Source organism: Cynocephalus volans, chromosome 13 (assembly GCF_027409185.1).
Source record: "Cynocephalus volans isolate mCynVol1 chromosome 13, mCynVol1.pri, whole genome shotgun sequence".
NCBI classification, from domain to species: domain Eukaryota; kingdom Metazoa; phylum Chordata; class Mammalia; order Dermoptera; family Cynocephalidae; genus Cynocephalus; species Cynocephalus volans.
The window spans coordinates 56,936,585-56,957,125 of NC_084472.1; the positions used below are offsets into that span (position 1 = coordinate 56,936,585).

A 20,541-nucleotide genomic window follows, 5' to 3' on the forward strand; every position below is an offset into this window, starting at 1 on the left:
CAGGATAAAATTTTATCTTTGCATAATATAAAATCAGATTTTTTTTAAATTCATAGATTTGACTTTTTAGATTTTATTACTTCTATTTTATAAAAGTTAGTGGAGATACTTTGTGTATGCCACAGAATATAATCTTCTTTCTCCTGAGAAGCAACAAGGTATAATGGAAAAAGTTTTTCCACGAGGTCTGGCAGCCCCCCAACCCCAGTGTGCAGTTCACTTTTATTGTACATACATTTGAGCTAGTTTACTGGAAAATCAGTCTCTTAGACACATTTTATTTGTCCCCCTATGATGCCTAGCTTAGTCCCTCATAGTCAAAGAAAGATTGCTGAGGGAATGAGAATGTAGTCATTACAGCAGCTCTGACAGCCCCCAGATGTGCCCAGAGGTATTTGGTGGAATATTAGTGGATCATGATTTGCTTTACATAGAACAGGAAGTTCTGTTTTTGATAGGAATAAGATGCCTTCACAGTACTTAAATCAGTTGATTTATTTTTAAGTGCTTTCACTCCCAGGAACACTCACTAAAACACAGTGGACAATGTTGAAAGAAAATATTGAACCAACATTGTGGTCAATAATACCCAGCCTGACACAGACAGAAAACTAGTGCATGATCTCACTTATATGTGGAATCTTAGGGGAAAAAAAGTCAACTATACAGAGATAGAGAATAGAACAGTAGTTACCAAAGGGCAGAGGAGAAGGAAATGGAGAGATGTAGTTCAGAGGATACAAAGTAGCAAATATGTAGGATAAAAGAAGTCTAGGACTGATGCACAGCATGAGGACTGTTCAGAAGGTAATAATATTGTATTATATTCAGGATTTTTACTAAATGAGCAGACTTTAGCTGCTCTTGCCACAAAAAAACCAAGATGATAGATAATGTTAATTTTCTTCACTCTAGTAACCATGTCATTATCTATATTTTTCCCGTAACATCATGTTGTGTACCTTAAATACGAGAGGTCTTCAGAAAGCTTATGGAAAGGTTTGTATTACCTTTTAATTCCATTTTTCCACAAGCTTTTTTGTTTTTGAAAGGCATAACAAATTTTATTATTTAACGTGCCAGGAGAAGGCAGAGCACGGGGGCATCACCAAAGAGTCATGTTCCCTTCCACAAACTTTTTGAAGTACTCTCATATACACAATAAAATTTATTTTTAAGAAAAGAAATAGGTGATAATAATATGAAGCCCTTATCCTTGCTTTGTTTTTCTAGCTAATTTGTGGCACTGGGTCAATGACGCTTGCAGCCGCCTAAGTGGAAATAAGGTAACATTAAAAGTCTTTAGTGCCATCTCTAAGTACTTTCAATAATTAGGCTGATATAGCTATAATTAGTCAAATACTGAGCCCCATTGCTTAAGGGGCATTTCTAAGTGCAGTGACCAAACTTCAAATCCCAGGACCGATCCCTATGGACTAATCCAAAGCCCGAGTTAATGCTCATTCTAAATGCCTGTTTTCTTTGTATTCCATTCCCCTTCTGTCGTCTCTGCGTTCATGTTATTTTTTAGTACCAACCTTGATTGTCTAGTACAGATTCCCAGGAGGAACAAGCTGCAACTTTCCTTGACTCTGTAGTTATTTTGATAACTTTTTATTTTGACATAATTTCAAAATTATAGAAAATTAATAAGAATAGTACAAAGGACTCCCATATACCCTACACTTAGACCTACCAGTTATTTACATTTTATCATACCACTTTATTATTTTCTTTCTTTCTGTATGTGTATATATGAACGTGCATTTTTTTTCCTGAGCTATTTTAGAGTGAATGGAATTGTATTCCTATATCCTTAAATACAGATAGTACTTCAGTGTGTATTTCTTAAGAACAAGGACATTCTTATATATGACCATAGCATATTTATCAAAATTAAGAAATTTAATAGTGGTACAATATTATTTTCCATTCCATATTTGATATTAAAGTTCATTAGTTATCCCATTATGTCCTTTAGATCAACTTCCTTTGGCATAAAAATATTTATACCGGATTTTAACCATGAGCTCATACTGATGTCTCTAGTTCTAGTCCCAGTACTGCAGGATTCATTCTGGTCTTTCCCTTGGCTCCTATTATTATCAATATATTTACTCATTTGCTAAATTCTAGAATACATAGAAAGTAGTTTCAGAATTATTAAACCATACCGCAGCAAAGCACAGAGCTACGAAAGTGTTCAGTATTTGTTTATAGTTGTTTTTTTGTATTTAGAGTAAGAGTATATAGTCAAAATACTGTGTTTGAAGGTTATTCGGGTTAGCTCCCCGTTTCTCCGGTGTGAATATGCTGTTAATTTAAAATGCAGTTAGCTTCATTTGTTTCTGGTTGTGTTTCATTTTAGGGTTCTCCTGTGCTCCTTAAGTTTAAATAACACAAATAAAGTGTCATGGCAAATGATCCATCTGTACTTTTGATGGTGGAAATAATTAGCATAAATTAGACACACCGTTTTCAGGAGTGTCTAGCCGAACACGTTCTAATAACTGGGTATGAATGCCTCTGCCTTCTTAATTTAAATCACAGGAGTCCTCAGGTGACACCTGCAGCAGCGCTCACGTGACAGCCTCTGGTCAGCGCCAAGTCTGTGAAGGTGTCTTGCTGCTGACTCTGGAGAAGACACTTCCAGAAGATATGTGCTGTCCAGATGGCTGCGGAGTCTGTGCAGGCGCGTGTGTGGGAGCTGGTCCCTACTCATCGGGCAGAGATGTCACCATGCTCTCCTTGGTCAGCGAGACCGAGGCCGAAGGGGACCCTTTCAGGCAGATTCCCATGGAAGACGAGTACGTGGACAGGCCCTCGCAGGGCCCTGAGTGTTTACTGCTCCTGACTCAGCCTGGAAGCAAATCCATGCCCCCTTTCTCTGAGCCCCTGGAGGTGGGGGAGAATGACAGTTTAAGCCAGTGCTTCACGGGGACAGAGAGCATGGTGGATTCAGAAAGCTGTGACTTGGCCGAGCCCCTCTGCAGGACTGATTGGATCCCCGTGTCCTACGAAAAGTACTTGCAAAAAGAGGTGGAGGCTGGCAATTGCCCCCACTGGGCAGCCAGCTCCAACTCGGCAGATGGCTGCACAGGCTGCGGGAACCCTCCCGGGGAGGACTGTGAACCCGTCCTGGGTTCCCTGAAACATGAACCCTTGCCCCAGTGTGCCTATGGCATGGGCCTTCCCCCGGAGGAAGCAGCCGGCAGGGCAGATGGGGGAGACCAGCCCCATGACAACGGCGGGGCTGATGGGAGGCTGCCAGGCTCGACTAGAGGAGGCGCTGGGTCTGGAAGCTCCCCTAGTGACCAGCCACCTGCATCTGGTAAGTGACTTTCCTAGTCTCACTTCTGAGAAGAAAGGCTTGCTTGCTCTTGGTAGTGTTTGGGGCTAGGTATCACAAGCCATTTAGGGAAGAGGAAACTAACATGGGAAAAACTCAACTTGAGCATTTTCTGTTAATGAACAGCTTTACACAATGAGTTTGGGTTCTGTCTGTGTTGGGTTGTGGATTGTGCCCTCTGCCGTGTGACTTCTTCCTCTCCCACTGGGGCTGTTTCTGCATTTATGCATGTCTCACACCTTTCTGCATTTAGGCTTTCTTCTAATGACAGCATTAGACCCCAAACCCCAGCATGGCCCCCAGTAGACAAAGTCAACATTGACCTCAGCATTGGCTGAACCAAGGAGTTCCTTCAGATTTGTTTTTGTTTTTTTGTTTTAAGCCTTCTTAAATCTCCCCCAGGAAAGCTCTTATAAACTTCAGGAGGACAAACAAAATTGTTTAGTTAATCTTTAATTAATTAATATTTATTGTGAGTAGCATGTTGGTTCTATGCCAAATTAATGATGCAGTAAAACTGTCGTTTAATGCTTTAGATGAAAAGCCCCTTTTATAACCACTGCGTATAATATACTTATGGAACCAGGAGGATAATTTTACAATTTAACATTATTATAGAGATTCATCACTGCAAGACTGCTTGAGCATGAACAACCCACCAATTATAATGTTATAAATTTATTTTTATTAGGGTTATATACCATCTGTTTTATTGTATGGTAACCGAGGACTTTGCAGCTGATAGTGAGGGATTCCTTTGGATCTAGGAATTATTTGCCAGAGAAAGGGTCAGGGATCTTTTTGACAATCTTCCGAAAGCTATAGACACACTCTCCAGAAAAATGAATATATGGATATGCACTATTTAAAGGGCTTTGCAGAATCTTCCAATTCTAAAAAAAAAGAAAGGAAAAAAAAAAAAGCCCATTCATAGGCCACCCTCTCCAGAGATGCTTTTTCTTTCCTGCCTCTTTATTTAGACTGCAAGTGGGTGTCTTTGAATTACTTTGTCACTGTGAGGTAGCTAGATCTGGTCTCATGCACAGACTGTGTTGTCTCGTGGTTTATAAGGCTTATTTGGTAGAACAATAATACGTACTTTAATCTGCATTCCAAGCTTTGTGGTTTTGCTTCAACTACACAAATTCACAGATACCTAAATTCCATAAATCAATTCCCTGTCAAACTGAGTGGAGGAGATACGTTTTGGGATATTTTTCAAAGAATCGGTATGTTTTTCCTTTAGAAGACCTCAGAATTCTTTTTTTTTTTTTAAGGAATTCCCGTGACTAAAAATTGGGCTCTGTTGTTTGTTCGCATTGTTCTGTTTCTTTTCTAGCACTTTATTTTCTTCCCCTGGGTTATGGCCACACAGAACTCTAGTGTCAGGTGCTGTGGGTGGAGAAGGCTGAAGCTCTGTCTGTGGCAGCAGCCAGCTCTTGGCAGCATTGTTTTTTATTTGGTGACCCCAGGAAGATGATGTTGGCCACTTTGTGAAAATCATCAGCAGTTCTTGGAAGGACAGTGTTTGCCAGATTTAAATAGATATGTATTTTCAGTGTCATGGAATCAAAAGCCAAACCTTTCCTATAAAAGAGTTAAAACAGTGGCCTAGTCTGTTTTTCATTATCTTTTATTTCTCTAGCGCTAAACGTCTAGGCATAGAGGGAAGAAATAAAAAGTGTGTCATCAACTAAGTGGTGTTAATTTGCAAAAAGTTTACACTGCTTTTTCTGTCTTCATCTGCTGCTTAGCCATGCAAAACATCCATCCAGACGCTTGCCAGCAAGCAGGCCGAATTAATTTTCGTCTGAGGAGAAGCAGCCAGATTGATTTTTGAGGCTGCGCTATTCTCTCCACAATTACTTCTACATGAACAGGCCTTATGGTTTCTGGTCGAAATAGCACTTTCTCATTCTCGCTTTTTTTTTAATTGTCATAATTTATGTTCTGTAAAATATGTGGGAGAGGATGGAGCTTCGGTAAGAAGAGAGGGGGCTGATCCCATTTGGTCTCCTAAAAGGACTTGTGGGAAGTGGCCTTTTCTATTGCTTTTTGGATTTTATAGGTGAGGATTTCTTTTCTTTGTTTTAACTTAAACAACCAAGTCAAGTGTGTTCTGCAGACATGAACATGACCAGGGACTTCTGCAGTAGGGAAGAGTATCTCCTTTGTCCCAGCATCTTTTTGAAGAGAATGATGGTTCTTCAAAACAGCTCCCCAAATGTAGACAATTAAAAACATAATATACAATATTGTTGAGGCTATTTTAGCAATGTTAATAACTCTTAAAGAACATTGAGAATTATTAGCAAAGGCCAACAAAGTGGGGGAGGGACATACTTTTGGTTATGTCTTAAATAACCATGCCTTAATTTATGCCTAATCCTGACAACATGTTGGTTACCCTGACTATAAGCTCTCTCACCTGGAGTTTGGAGAATTCTCTTGGTACCACCAGAGAATGGTTATTTCATATGAAAAAAATGACATAATTAATGTGTCTACCATTGGCCAGTGACTCATTTATGGCTCCTGAAGTTACTCATTTGGTTCAGCCACTGACCTGGAGAGAGTTGTTTATTTGCAGGGCCCACAATTCTTGATGAAGATCAGCTATATATTTGTTTTTCTTTCCTTTCATTTTTATTCAAAATATTTTAACATTTATTTATACATATTTGTGGGTACGGTATGTTGTTTTAATATATGCATTTACTGCACAGTGATTCAGTAGTGTAGTTTGGTACCTATCAGTTTGGTACCTATCAGTCCACTACTTTTCCTCCTCCCCCTGCACCCCCTCACCTGCTTGTAACAATTATTCTACTCTCTACTTGTGTGAGAACCACATTTTTTATATATTCCACATATTAGTGATATCATGCAATATTTGTCTTTTTTGTGCCTGACTTACTTCCCTTAACATGATGGTTTCCAGTTCCATCCAGGATTTCTTTTCTATAGCTGATTAGTATTCCATTGTGTATATAGACCGTAGTTTTTATTAATCCATTCATCTGTTGATGGACATTTAGACTGATTCCATCTCTCAGCTATTGTGAATAGTGTTGTGATGAACATGGGAGTGCAGGTGTCTTTTTGATATATTGTTTTCATTTCTTTTGGGTATACACACAGTAGTGGGATAGCTGTCATAGGGTAGATCTATTTTTAGTCCTCTGAGGAACCTCCACACTGATTTCCACAGTGGCTGTACCAATTTACACTCCCACCAACAATGTAGGAGGGTTCCTTTTTCTCTGCCTCTTCACCAGTATTTGTTTTTTTTCTGTCAAACTTTTATTGAAGGTCCACTGAGCAACAGAGACTTGGAAAAGCCTGGCAAAGCAAGTAGGGATTAATTTCAAGGAATGGACAACACAAAAAGAATCAGTAATTTGAGAAATAAAGGACTTCCACTCAGGAGAGCCTGCCCCTCTCTAACCTGTGGCCCGTTGTTCATGATGAATCTTGGGGTTTTTCTCCCTGAGCCTAGACACTCTCATGCCCTTTATCAACAATCCAGCTCTAGGCAGCTGCAACCAATCAGTAGGGATTTTCATAACCTAATCTTTCTAGTATCTGCAAAGGTGGCTTAGTTGCAGTATGGTAAGTGGATAAATGCTAATGAGCTCATTCATCCATTTAGTCAGGAATAAAGAGATGAACAAGAGACCATCGCTCCCTGTCCATTCCCCAGCTTACTCTCAGCCTCCCACTTCTTTGGTCTGCTCTAGGAAGCTAGGGGAGAAACAGGAGATATAAGGACTGGCACTAGCTGTCCCAGGCACATCTAGCTGTCCTGGGCAGAGGAGAGAGAAATGACAAAACAAAGGTGAGTGGTTCATCCAGGTGGCTCAGACACTCCAAGATGGATACCTGAGAGCCCAGAGTCCTGGAGGATGAAGACACCTGCCCGACCCCCCAAACCCCCCATCTTCAGTCCCCACCCCCTGGGCCCACTCTCTTGAAATGACTGTTCTTGACCATCCATCTCCATCCTGAAAGAACAGAAAAAGCTTTTCCTATCCATATTTACCACCCTTTCCCTCCCCCCACCCCCCAGCAGTGGATGGTCTTCTATTTCTGAATTTCCTCACTCTCCTGTTAGAATGACTGCCACCACTAACTTGTATTTCACTTTTAGCTGGGTATCGTAAGGCAGAGATTCATTAGCACATTGGCCCTGAATCTTTAAGTTAAGATCGGTATTTTGTAACTTGGTTATTAGGTAATAATATTCAGCATTTATTGATATCAAAAGTCAATGCATTATTTTAAAATATATGAAAAATTTGTTTACTATGTACTTCACTTAACTGAGTCCTGCCTTCCTTATTTCTGCACTAAGTGGGCTCGTTTGGAAGGGTTTGGTCTGTAAGGCTTTCTAAGTAATTTTCACGCATGATTCAGAATGGAACTATTCAATACTGCTTCCTTCCTTTATCATCATAGACCCAGTTTCTTCCAAATGCCTAAAACAGAGCTTACATTTCCATAAAAAGGAAAATCACATGAGAAGCATATGGGTTAAATATAAAAGAAGTTTTTTAAAAATTCCAAAAGAACCCAATGTATCCTGGTAGTTGAGTGTATTTGTGTATATTTTTAGCTCTGTTCCTTGGGAAGAAAATCTACATGACAATTTGGTGGTATTATTTGGGATAATTCTTGTGAGTTAATATTCATATGTTTTGCATTTTAAACAACATAATAAGCTTTTGAGAGGAAAAGTGTGTATTACCTTGCATAATAATGTAAATTCTGTCAGGGATTGTGTTCTTAGGACTAAGCTTATTTTTCTGCCTGAGAAATACATTTACCATGGAGCCTCGGGCTCATGCAAAACATGGACTTAGCAAAGTATAAACATCGTCCTGATTAAGATGGGACACATCATTTGTCCATTGTTTCTGTCGACTTAAATGCTATTTTTAATACTCTTCAAGTTACCTAAACATTTTCCTACTTCAGTCACATTAAATGTTAATGTTAAGTCAACTAATCCATTTTAAATATTATAAATTCTTCATAATTCCTGATTTTAGTACAAATACCCATGTCATTCAGGCTTTCAAATCATACTTTTGGGTAGCCTTCAAATATAATTTCATCAGTCGCATTGTACTCAAAGAACACTTGTAAGATTGTTCTCATACCCTGAAGGTTACAATTTTATCAATGGTATTTTAGATCTCAGTTGCCAGGTACTGGCAAAGTGCTTTGTGTATTAATTGCTCACAGGAATACTATAGGTCCTTGCCCAAGACCACACAGCTGGTAAGCAACGAAGCCATGATACAAATATCTGATAGTGAAGCTTGTACCTTAAACCACTGCTCCATCTCCTCTTAAATTGGTGCCAGTGATTTTGATTTCATTTGTTTACTGTGCCTTGGAGAATCCTCACTGTGCCGTAGGATAAAGGCAAACACAGGCCTGGAATAATTGTCTCCTCTGGCTGAGCGAGGGGCAGTGGCCAGGCTAGGCCTGGAAGGTTCCACTGGAAGGGACCCTAGGAATGTGCAGTAGGGGATGATTATTGGGCTTGTAATGAGACCCCTCTCTTCTGCCAGTTGTCTCTGAAAGTTACCATTTTCACTCTCACTGCTGCTTTTGTAGAGAAATCCTTATCTTCCACATACCTCCAGCCTCATCTTTTTTTGCAAGTGAAATAAAATAAATGTCAGGGGCAGCCTTGAAGGGGAAACCTGTCAGAAAGGCATCCTGAGAAGAACAGGCAAGCAGGGAGTAACAGGCCCTTGCTTTACAGTATTCCTAGAGGATCTATGGACTGTTGTACCTCTTTTTTTTTTTTTTTTTTTAAGACTATTTTTCAGAGCAGTTTTGGATTCATGGTAAAATTGAGGGGATGATACAGAGATTTCCCATATACCTCCTGCCCCACACATGCACAGCCTCCCCCTCTATCAATATCCCCCATCAGAGTGGAACATTTGTTACAATTGATGAACCTACATTGAACTGAGACATCATTATCACCCAAAGTCTATAGTTACATTAGGATTCCCTTTTGGTGTTGTGCATTCTGTGCGTGTTGACAGATGTATAATGACATGCATCCACCATTGCAGTATAGACAGAATAGTTTGACTGCCCTGAAAATTCCTTAGTGCTCTTTCTGTTTATCCCTCCCTCCCCCACAGCCTCTGGCAATCGCTGATCTTTTTGCTGTCTCCATAGTTTTGCTTTGTCCAAAATATCATGTAGTCGGAATCATATAGTATATAGCCTTTTCGGCTTAGCTTCTTTTACTTGGTAATATGCAAGTAAACTTAATATACATTTAAGTTTCCTCCATGTCTTTTTATGGCTTAATAGCTCATTTCTTTTTAGCACCAAATAATGTTTCATTGTCTGGATGTACCACAGTTTATTTAGCCATTCACCTATGAAGGACTATTGCTTGCTTCCAAGTTTTAGCAATTATGGGTGTATTAGTCTGTTTCTGTTGCTTATAACAAATTACCTGGAACTGGGTAATTTATAAGAAAACAAAATTTATTGCTTACAGTTTTGGAGGCTGGGAAGTCCAAAGTCCAGGAAACACATCTGGTGAGGATCTTGGTGGTGGTGACAGTGACCCAGGGGTCTCACATGGCAGAAAATTAAAGCCCTATGAACCATGCCCACAACCACCATTAAACCATCAACTTAATCACCTCTTCAAGGCCCCACCTTTCAGTTATCATAATAGAATTTCCCATCCTCTTAACAGTCAAAGTAGAAATCCAGCCTCCAACACATTAAACTTTGGGGGGACAATTCAATCCACTACACCCTTGGCCCTCCCAAAACTCGTGTTCTTTTCACATGCAGATACATTCATTTCAGCCTCAAAGCCTTAGTTTGTTTCAACTCAAAAGTTCAAAGATCAAAGTCCCATCTGTGAAATCAAAACAAGTTATCTACTTGCAAGATACAATGGGTGAGACAAACAGAATACATATTCCAGTTCAAGAAAGGGAGAAATAGGCCAAAAGAAATGGTTACAGGTCCTACACAATCCTGAAACCCAGCACAGCAGACACTGAATCTCAAAGCTGGCGTATCATGTACATTGACTCCATATTTGACATCCTCTGCACGCTGGTGCAGGGGTTGGGTCCCCAAGTCCACAGACAGCTCCACTTCCTGTGGCTTTCCTGGTCTTAGGCCATGCTTCAGCTTTTGCAGGCTGTTGTTGCACACTGGTGGCTCTACAATTCTGGGGTCTCCGTGGTTGTCCTACTCCAACAGCTCCACTAGAAATGGCCTTGGTGGGGCTTTTCTGCTGCAACTCTGACCCCACATTTCCTCTTGGTATTGCTATAGCAAAGGCTCTATGTGGTGACTCTGCCCGTGACAGATCTCTTCCTAGGCCCACAGGCTTTTCTATGCATTATTTGAAACCAGCTGACCTTCACAGCTCTGGCATTCTGTGAGCCTGCAGACCTAACACCACACTGCCAAGGTTTCAAGCTTGTTTTTTCCAAAGCTGCAGGTCCAGCCACACCTGGGGCCAATTTAGCCATAGCTGGAGCAGCCAAAGCAGCTGGGGTGCTGGTGTAGGGAACAGCTTCCTGAGGTGGCCCTGGGCAGGGCAGCGAGCCCATGGAGGGTACCTCAGGCCTATTCCCCAAGACCATTCTGTCTCTCTAAGCCTCTGGGCCTGTAATGGGAGATAAAGCCTCTAAGATCTCTGAAATGCCTTCAAGGTCTTTTTTCCCTTCTCTTGATAATCCCTTTCTTCTATACTAATCTCCTTTGCAAATGGTCGTTAGGCTGCACAATTGCATTTTTTTTCTAAAAGTGCTCTCTGCTTCTCTACCACATGGCCAGGCTGCGAATTTTCCAAATCTTTACACTCTGCTTCCCTTTTAATTATAAATTCTGGCTTTACATCATGCCTTTTCCACTATAACTCAGCATAGTCTGTTGCAAGTAGCCGTGAACCTTCCTAAATGTTTTGCTGTTTAGAAATTTCTTCTACCAAATACCCTGGGTCAGTGCCTTGAAGTTCCACATCCCATAAAACTTTGGGGCATGAACAGAATGTAGCCAAGTTCCTTTCCAGTTCATAGCAAGGGTGATCTTTGCCCCAGTTTCCAATAAGTCTCTTCTCATTTACCCCTGAGATCTTCTCAGAATGGCATTTACTGTCCATATTTCTATCAGCATTCTGCTCGCCATTTAACCAGCCTCTAAGAAGTTCCAAACTTTGCCTAGTTTTCTTGTCTTTTAAACTTTCACCAGCATCAAGGCTTTTCTTCATCTGTACCTCCAATTTCTTCCAGCCTCTCTTCAACACCCAGTTCCAAAGCTGCCTTCACATTTTCAAGTATTTGTTATAAGCAATACCCCACTTCTCTGGTACCAATTTTCTGTATTAGCCCATTTCTGTTGCTTATAACAAAATACCCGGAATTGGGTATTCTATTTTATTTTAAAATTAATTATTATTATCATTATTATTATTATTTGGGGGTAGCTGGCCAGTAGGGGGATCTGAACCCTTTACCTTGAGGTTACAAGGTGGTGCTCTAACCAATTTTATTTTATTTTTTAAAAAGGTTATTGCTTGCAGTTTTGGAGGTTGAAAAGTCTAAAGTTGAGAGAACACATCTGGTGAGGATCTTGGTGGTGGCAACAGTGACCTAAGGGTCTCATATGGCAGAGCAGAGAGAGAGAGAGCTCCTCGTGCACTCTCCTTTTAAAGTCCTCTGAACCATGTCTATGACCACCATTAAACCATCAACATAATCACCTTTTCAAGGCCCCACCTTTCAATTATTATAATAGGATCTCCCTCCCTCTTAACAGTCACAGTGGAGATCCAGCCTCCACCCTATTAAACTTTGGGGGACACAATTCAATCCACTACATTGGGTAAAGCTGCTATAAACATTCATGTACAGATTTTTGCGTAGACATAAGTTTTCAGCTCTTTTGGATAAATTGCAGGGAGTGAAATTACATAGTCAAAAGTATGTTTAGTTTTGTAAGAAGCTGCCAAACTATCTTCCAAAGTGGCTGTACCATTTTGCATTCCTGCCAACAATGAGTGAGAGTTTCTGTTGCTCCACATCCTTGCAACTATTCGGTGTTATAAGTGTTCTAGATTATGCCTGTTCTTACAGGTATATAGCAGTATCTTGTTGTTTTAATTTTCACTTCCTAATGACATATGATATGGAGTACCTTTTCATATGCCTATTTGCCATCTGTATATCTTCTTCTTTTTTTTTTTTTTTGGCTACTGGCCAGTATGGGGATCCAAACCCTTGACTTTGATGTTATAACACTGCAATCTAACCAACTGAGCTAACCAGCCAGCCCCTGTATATCTTCTTAGGTAAGGTGTCAAAATCATTGGCCCATTTTTTAATCAGGTAGTTTGTTTTCTTTTTATCGAATTCTTTATATATTTTGGGTAACAGTCTTTTATCAGATATGGCTTTTGCAAACATATTCCCTGGGTCTGTGGCTTGTCTTCTCATTTTCTTAAGCCTGGGGCCTTTTTAGGCCATCTTGGGTAAGCCTCATCTCAGCCATCCCTATCCTTTTACATATGCCCTTTCCAGCCACCAATCAGGAAGGGGCCCCCCACTAACAGCAGAACAATCTGGGAATTTCTTGGAGCTCAATGGAATGAGTTACCCCTTGTATCAATATCAACTTCAGAAACCATGGCAACCACAGCACCGCCTGATTGCCTCCCCCGTGACCTGTTTATGTTGCCATCTCAGGGTCTTGCCATCTCAGATCAGTTTGTGTAACCATTGTAAGTCTTTCTCTTCTGAAATGCAGAAAGAAAATTTTAAAAACTATTGCTTTTAGCAAGGGCAGTTCAGAACTGATGTATATTGTAGGATTAAGTTATTACCAATTCATTCCAAGCCTTGTTCTACTTTGTGCTTCATTCAACTCACAGCTGACTTGCATGATGAGAAATAAGAGGGGGTTTAGTGTAGAATTATATCGGTGAGTGTTCTAACCAAAGACAATCATAGTGATTGATGATTTCAGCAAAGAAAATAACAAGCAATGTTCAGCAAAGTTTGTTAGATTTCCAGAGGAAAGTGCCCTTTTAGTCTTCAAGACACATTGAGATCCTCCCATAAGACAAGAATGGAAAGATAATATTACTACTCAGTATAATTCATGAATCTGTGTGTCCTTGGGAGTTCCTTGAGGACTCGTATTACTTTCTGGAAGTAGTAATGCCATCATTGTGTTTGTGACTAATTCTTTGCTGTTTCCCAAGCATTTTCAAATCCATCATCTCATTTGACCTTTATGCCATCCTGTCAGATATTCATGCATTCATTTTTTCATTTATTTAACAAATATATATTATGTGCCTGCTCTGTGCAGCTGTACCCTGCCATGCTAGCATGGCTTGATAATTGGTGCTCATTATATAAATGAGCAAACTGAGATCTGGAGAGTTGTTTGGTGGTTTGCTCCAAATTCTCACCACTAGGGAGGGCCCAGCCAGGAGAAGATCAGAGAGCTCTTGGACCCCTGTTCTCTTCTCTGTCCCACCCTATTTCTTACCCTCCTGTACTCAGACAGCCACTAATACCTCCATCCCTGTAATCACCACTTAGTCACCTCTGCTCTTCAGAGACTAAAACGCCACATTGACATTGATGTTATTAGATAGCTTTCAAGTGAGTCTGGATTATAACAAGCCATGGGAAGAGAAGGCTGTTAGATAGTTTATATCTTTGAAACCATGTCAGTGAGTAGAGGAGAAACAAACCAACCTGCAATGCTCACATGCAAAGCACTAGCAAGCTAGGTTTGTAATGCAGCTAGCCTGGCCTGGAAGAGCATTCAGTAAATTCTGGATTTGGAGTGTTGTTTCTATGACAATTATTATTGTGGTGGATGCTCTCTTAATCTATATCCACTTAACTCGCAGATTACCCCACACTTTCCTTTGCTGAAGCCCACAGCACACTGGTTACTTACATCTAGTGGGTCACTCTAGAATTCCCAGGCCCTCTGCACCCACCCACCCAGTGAATGGCCCTTCTCACTAAAATCCATGCTCCCAATCCTGAATGTGAGCCAATCTTGTTGTAATTAAAAACTTTAACTGATATGTTAACTTGCAAAAAAAAAAAAAAAATGAGTTTAATAAGTATGAGGATTGTTTCTATGAAAATGTGAATGCTTTGGGACAATTCAGAGAATGAGTCACTAAAGAATGTTTGCTGTTGAAGTTGAGGTGGATGAGACAACTGAGAAAGATTGGGGGAATAAAACTCCAGTAGGATTCTGCATTCAGACTGTTTGCCAAGTGACTTTTAGTTCTCATTCCTCTGTAAAGAAATCAAAACTGGAAATTACAGGCAAAGCATTAAAGGTATAATTGATACAGTCAGTATCAATACCCATTCTGCCTTGGGTTGAATGTCCCCCCAAAACTTAATTCCCACTGTAACCATTGAGAGTGGGAAATCCTATTACGGTAATTGAAAAGTGGAGCTTTGAAGAGGTGATTAGGTGATTAGGACCATGAATAGATTAGAAGTGGTGGTCATGGGCGTGGTTCTGAGGTTTTTAAAAGGAAAGTGCATGGGGAGCTATCTTTCTGTTCTCTCTGCTCTGCCATTTCTGCCATGTGAGACCCTTGGGTCACTGTCACCACCACCAAGACCTTCACCAGATATGTTCCCTGGACTTTGGACTTCCAGCCTCCAAAACTGTAAGCAATAACTTTTGTTTTCTTCACAAATCACCCATTTTCAGATATTTTGTTATAAGCAACAGAAATGGACCAATACATTCTCAGAGGAACTAGCCTCAGTTCTACATCAGAAAATTGGTGTTGAGAGTTTTACAGCAAATGGCAAATGGCTTGAACATCAGGAATACATATACGATTCATATTTTAAGAGCACTGGTGGGTAGCCTCTACAGCTCAGCACTTTACCAAATACTTAGATCATCAATAGAGACAATTTGATTGGCAGACACTTCTAAAGTATTGAGGCATGTCCAACTTATGTTACATCCAAAAGCAGTGATGCTAAAGTATAGCATCAATGGCAGAAAAAAAACCAAACCAGTATTTCTAAGAGCTGCTTGCCCCTCAGGACTGGCAACATAATTTGCAGAGCTCAGTGAAAAATGAAAATGCGAGGCCCCTTGTGCAAAAATTAATAACAATTTCAAGATGATGACAGTGGAGTATTCAGCCAAGTCTAGGGCCCTTCCGAGTGCAAGCCCTGAGCAACTGCACAGGTCACACGCCCATGACAACCGCTCTGCTGCCACTTGTGAATTGCTACTTACTGCTATTGGCAAATCAAATCAGCAGATCTTTTTTACAAGTGTGGTCTGTATCAGTTTACTGTCTGTCAAAAAGTCATCATGGATGGACTTGCTCAAAGGTTGTTTTTGTCAGTAATTGTACCTGCAGTAATGAAACACTTGAAGGATAAACTTGTTTGAGAATCTCATGTTCTTTCTTTACATCCTAATTGTCAGGAATTTAAAGGCCTAGTTTTTGTTCTCCCCCTCTCCTCCACCATGGCCCTGCAAGAATAATATTCTTGAGCCAATCTATGAATCAAAGGATTTTGGAATGTTTAAATATATCACTTAGTCAAAAGGATTTGTGTTCCATTTTGAGAAAAAAAAAAAACAGAAAACAAGAATGAGTATGGGTCCTATAGCATTTTTAGGATTATCAGTATAAAAAATATTGTTTTCCAAGGGCAATTGCATGGAATGCAATTCTCGAGATTGAAGATTTTGCACAAAATCTTGATGTGCCAGATGATGCCAAAAAACATAGGTTTTTAAATCTGGGCTCAGACTCATTGAAAGTGCTGAAAAGAAAGAAGTAAAGAACAATGGATTCATGATGATGATTTGCTGGAAAATAAAGATTCTATTTTATTTTATTTTATTTATTTCTTTTGGAAAATTAAAATTTTAAATGGTGGAGAAATCATATATTCCATGACACAAACAGATAAATCTAAATATGAAGAGGATAAAGAAGAGAGGAGATTAAATTCAACACCATAATCAATCATGCAGTGGCTAGAGATACCCTCTATGTAGTTTTATATTACACTAAGGACAACAGCATCGATGATGTTGTAATAATAAAAAAGTAGAGGAGGTATGTAAGAAAAATCATACTTCTAAACAACTTAAAATTACTGATTTTATTAAATAAATATGGGATGTTTTAAAAATGTTTTTATTTTTAATTGATAATAATTGTACATATTTACGGGGTGCAGTGTGATGTTTCAATACATGTATACTATGTGTAATAATCAAATTATGGTAACTAGCATATCCATCCTCTCAGACATTTATCATTTCTTTTTGGTGAGAACTGTCATAATCCTCTCTTTAGCTGTTTTTACATATATAACATATTTTGTTAATTATAGTCGTCTGACTGTTCAATGGAACACTGTAGCTTATTCCTTCTATTGAACTGTAGCTTTCTACCTTTTGACCAACCTCTCCCCATCCTCTCCTCCCCCTTACCCTTCCTAGTCTCTGGTAACCATTATTTTACTCTCCATTCAGTGAGGTCAACTTTTAGATTCCACATATGAGTAAGATCATGTGCTGTTTGAGTTTCTGTGCCTGACTTATTTCACTTAACATAATGTCCTCCAGGCTCATTGATGTTGCTGCAAATGCCAGGATTTCAATCCTTTTCATGGCTAAATAGTATTCCATTGTGTAAATATCCCACATTTTCTTTATCCATTCATCTGCTGATGAACACTTGGATTGATTCCATATCTTGGCTATTTTGAATAGTGCTGCAATAAACATGGGTGTGCAGATATGTTTGACATACTGATTTCATTTCCTTTGGATATATACTCAGTAGTAGGAATGCTGGATCATATGGTACTTCTGTTTTTAATTTCTTGAGGAACCTCCATACTGTTTTCCATAGTGGCTCTGCTGATCTGAATTCACATCAGAAGTGTATGAGTTCCCTTTGTCCACATCCTTGCCAGCATTTCTTATTCTAAAAACAAAAAGAAGGTATGTTCTTGATTAGAATTGAATATTTATGGTATATACATATTATTTTTGATTTTTCACTTTGACTTTTTCTATTAACTAGTGATCCCTAAAATAAGAGGACTTCTCCTGTATTGCTATGCTCACTTATTCTGTTGCTACCACAATGGAAGCCTTTTTATCAACCCTTGGTCAGTAGTTGCTGAGTTACTTGAAAACGTCACTCACAAGTTCATATTGAACATTTTTTTTAACTTAAAACATCTAACTTATATTCACACACTTTTTTTTAGTATAAGGCCATATGTATTGGCTGATTATAGTTTCCTGAGCCTTTTTTAAATTAACCACACCGTCTTAATTTCCAGTTTCTATTTCTTTAGTATGGAATTAGTTACAGGTATTTGCAAAACAAATTTGAATGCAAAATCCTTCTGGACTTTTAATGTTTCTTTTTCTTCTTTTTCTCTTTCTTTCTTTCTTTTAAATATTTTTCTTGTCCACATCACCATACCAGTTCAGCAATTTGTTGTTGTCTTCTGCTTTCTTGTGTTTATATGATCTTTTTTAGTCACTTTTATTTGGGTCCTTGCAAAACATTCACTTTAGTTTTCATAGAAACATTTCCCATCTTTTTCACACAGACATTTCACCACTTTACATGATAGATAAGTTAACTAAATTTTCTTCTGAGTTTATCTGGTAAAAACAGACTTGAGAAGTAACTTGGTAACTGGTGGGAGCAGAAAGGTGTAGACATACTAGAGTGTAGACCCCTCACTTAGAGTACGCTGTATGTTATGAGCACTTGTTGGTATATTTTAGAGGGAATGGAGAATGTGATGACTAGCTGGTACATGAAAGTACCAACTGGCCTCCCTCATGTTGATTAAGGGGGTTATTAAATAAATACTACCCATCTTGGAGTATACTCCATATAACTGCCTATGGGAGAAATAACGTGAGTCATAAACCTCCCCTTGTGACTTTTGATTTGTTGCTTTCACTTGAAATCCATGTGTTTTCATGGGCTTTTTTGCTGAGCCTCAGTCTTGGCTTCTCTAGAGGTATCCCGTGTGTTGGGGGAAGTCACCCCAAAGGAATTTCCTGTATGCCTGTTGATATCTTCGACTGTCCAAAACATGACTTCCAATTTTAGAGAAAATCTCCTCATACGGAGTGATGACAGAAACTTCATTGTATTTGTATAAATTATTATTAAGCTGGGTCACGAAAGAGAAGAAAAAAGGGAGGGGAATAGTGAGGGGCCATTTGGATGTTCTTGTCACCTGGTCAGACTAAGAGATTCTGTTCATGATGTCAAGTGTTGGGCAGTTTCTAGATCTGCTGGGTTTGTGGCACTTACTTTCACCTGGGATATTTCTAGAACATGAATCTTTAAAATGGGAGAATAATATGTGTTAGTAAGTTTTGTAACATTTGTGGAACTTTCTATTTGTTTTTCAAAAGGTCCATTAATGAAAGACTGGCTATGTCCGGTCACCCACAAAGAAATGATGATTACAACTCCCTAGGCACAAAACACCCTTCAGGGTTCAGAAGGAAAGAGAGATTTATAGGATTTTTTTTTTTTTTTCCATTTTAGTTTTTTCTGAGTCACTTTTTTCCCAGGAGTAAATTATTTTAATGTTAAGGAAATTTATTAAGCTCTGCTAAAAACTGAGCCTACTTGTCCCCATGATCCTCCAGGGCTGAGCTGTTTGGAACCTCCATGGCACGTGGGAGGAATGAAGGCACCCAGGGTGACAGAAGCCTCACACGGGAGGCCAGTCACACAGGAGGGTGGACTGAGGTCTGCTCAGTGACCACAGATGGCCCATTAGCTATGCCCAACTCACACACACACACACTTTTGCAGCATCTGAATCTTGTCTGTGATGCTGCAATCCAGGTGTGCTGTCCTGCCAGTATTCCCAGAGTCCCACGTGACAGGCAAATGAGGCGTGTGGCCCATAATCCACAGAGTTTGCTCCTCTCCTCTCCTCTCAGGCTTGCTTCTTTTCCTTCTCATGCTCTCTTCTCTTTCTTCTTTTCTCCTCCTTCTCCCTCCCGCCTCTGCCTCAGTCAGGCCTGGTGAGGTGACCACTGTGGTTCCACAGGGAACGACAGGACGTGTCCCGTGGCACTGCAGGAGCCGCAAGGGTGACGAGAGGCCGCTGCTGGCACGGCCTGCGAGAGGAACGGGGCGCCATCGGCCCTCGACTCACTGGAAACTTCCCTGTCACAAGACCGGGTCCCCACCAAGAAATGCTGACTCAGCCTCTCCGTGTTCTCTCTGTCCCTCCCCCCCCTGCAGGAAATGTGACTGGAAACAGTAACTCCACGTTCATTTCCAGCGGGCAGGTGATGAACTTCAAGGGCGACATCATCGTGGTCTACGTCAGCCAGACGTCGCAGGAGGGCGCGGCGGGGGGCGCGGCGACTGCAGCGGAGGAGCCGGTGGGCTGCCCGGTGCAGGAGCAGAGCCCGGCGCGCCGCGACTCCTTCGCGGGCAACGGCGCGCGCTTCGCGGACACGTGCGCGGGCCCCGAGGTGCCGCCCGGCCCGGGGCTGCAGGAGCGCGGCGAGCCCGCGCCCGAGAAGGCCTCGCGGCCGGTGCAGGAGCAGGGCGGGGCCGCGGCCTGAGCGCCCCCCGCGACAGCGCGCGCCCGCCCCCGCCGCCCCACCTCTGCGTCCTTCACCGCGGTGGCCGGGAGCACCCGGTGGCGCGTCCCACCGGGACTTGCGCCGGCCCGAGCAGCCCCGCCGCTGCTGCGACGCGCCACGGATCGGTACATTTATGGAAAACTGCCCGACGTTCTCTGTCCACCTTGCTCTTCAAAGAAACAGTGACTTTTCAAAAAGGAAATTCATCACGACGACTACCACTGATCTCCATCACACGGGCACACTCTGCCGTCTGGCCGCCGTCCACCTCCTACTGTCCTCTGTGGTTTTTCTCCTCCGTCTCCCATCCCCGTTATCATTGCATCAGTATTTTTTCCCTCTTTGTGACATTTGTTTTTATGACTGTTCTGTTCAATTGGGGTGTGTATTTTTCCCTCTGTATTTGTATTTCACTTTCGTTACATTTTTCTTTAACCCCCCCCCCCCCGCTTTTTTTATTGACTAGGGTTTTTTCCTGAAAATTCTCCTAAAGGTGACGG

At 40.8% G+C, this 20,541-nt stretch overlaps 1 protein-coding gene across 1 annotated transcript in view; it reads left to right on the top strand.

Moving 5' to 3' along the window:
• TNFRSF11A (TNF receptor superfamily member 11a) overlaps positions 1-20,020 on the top strand; it is a 38,170-nt gene extending 18,150 nt beyond the window's left edge. The window contains exons 8-10 of the mRNA XM_063076691.1: positions 1,234-1,286; positions 2,551-3,331; positions 19,692-20,020. Coding sequence (XP_062932761.1) covers positions 1,234-1,286; positions 2,551-3,331; positions 19,692-20,020 — 1,163 coding nt within the window. The remainder of the gene's footprint in view (positions 1-1,233; positions 1,287-2,550; positions 3,332-19,691) is intronic.
• Positions 20,021-20,541: the final 521 nt, after the last annotated feature.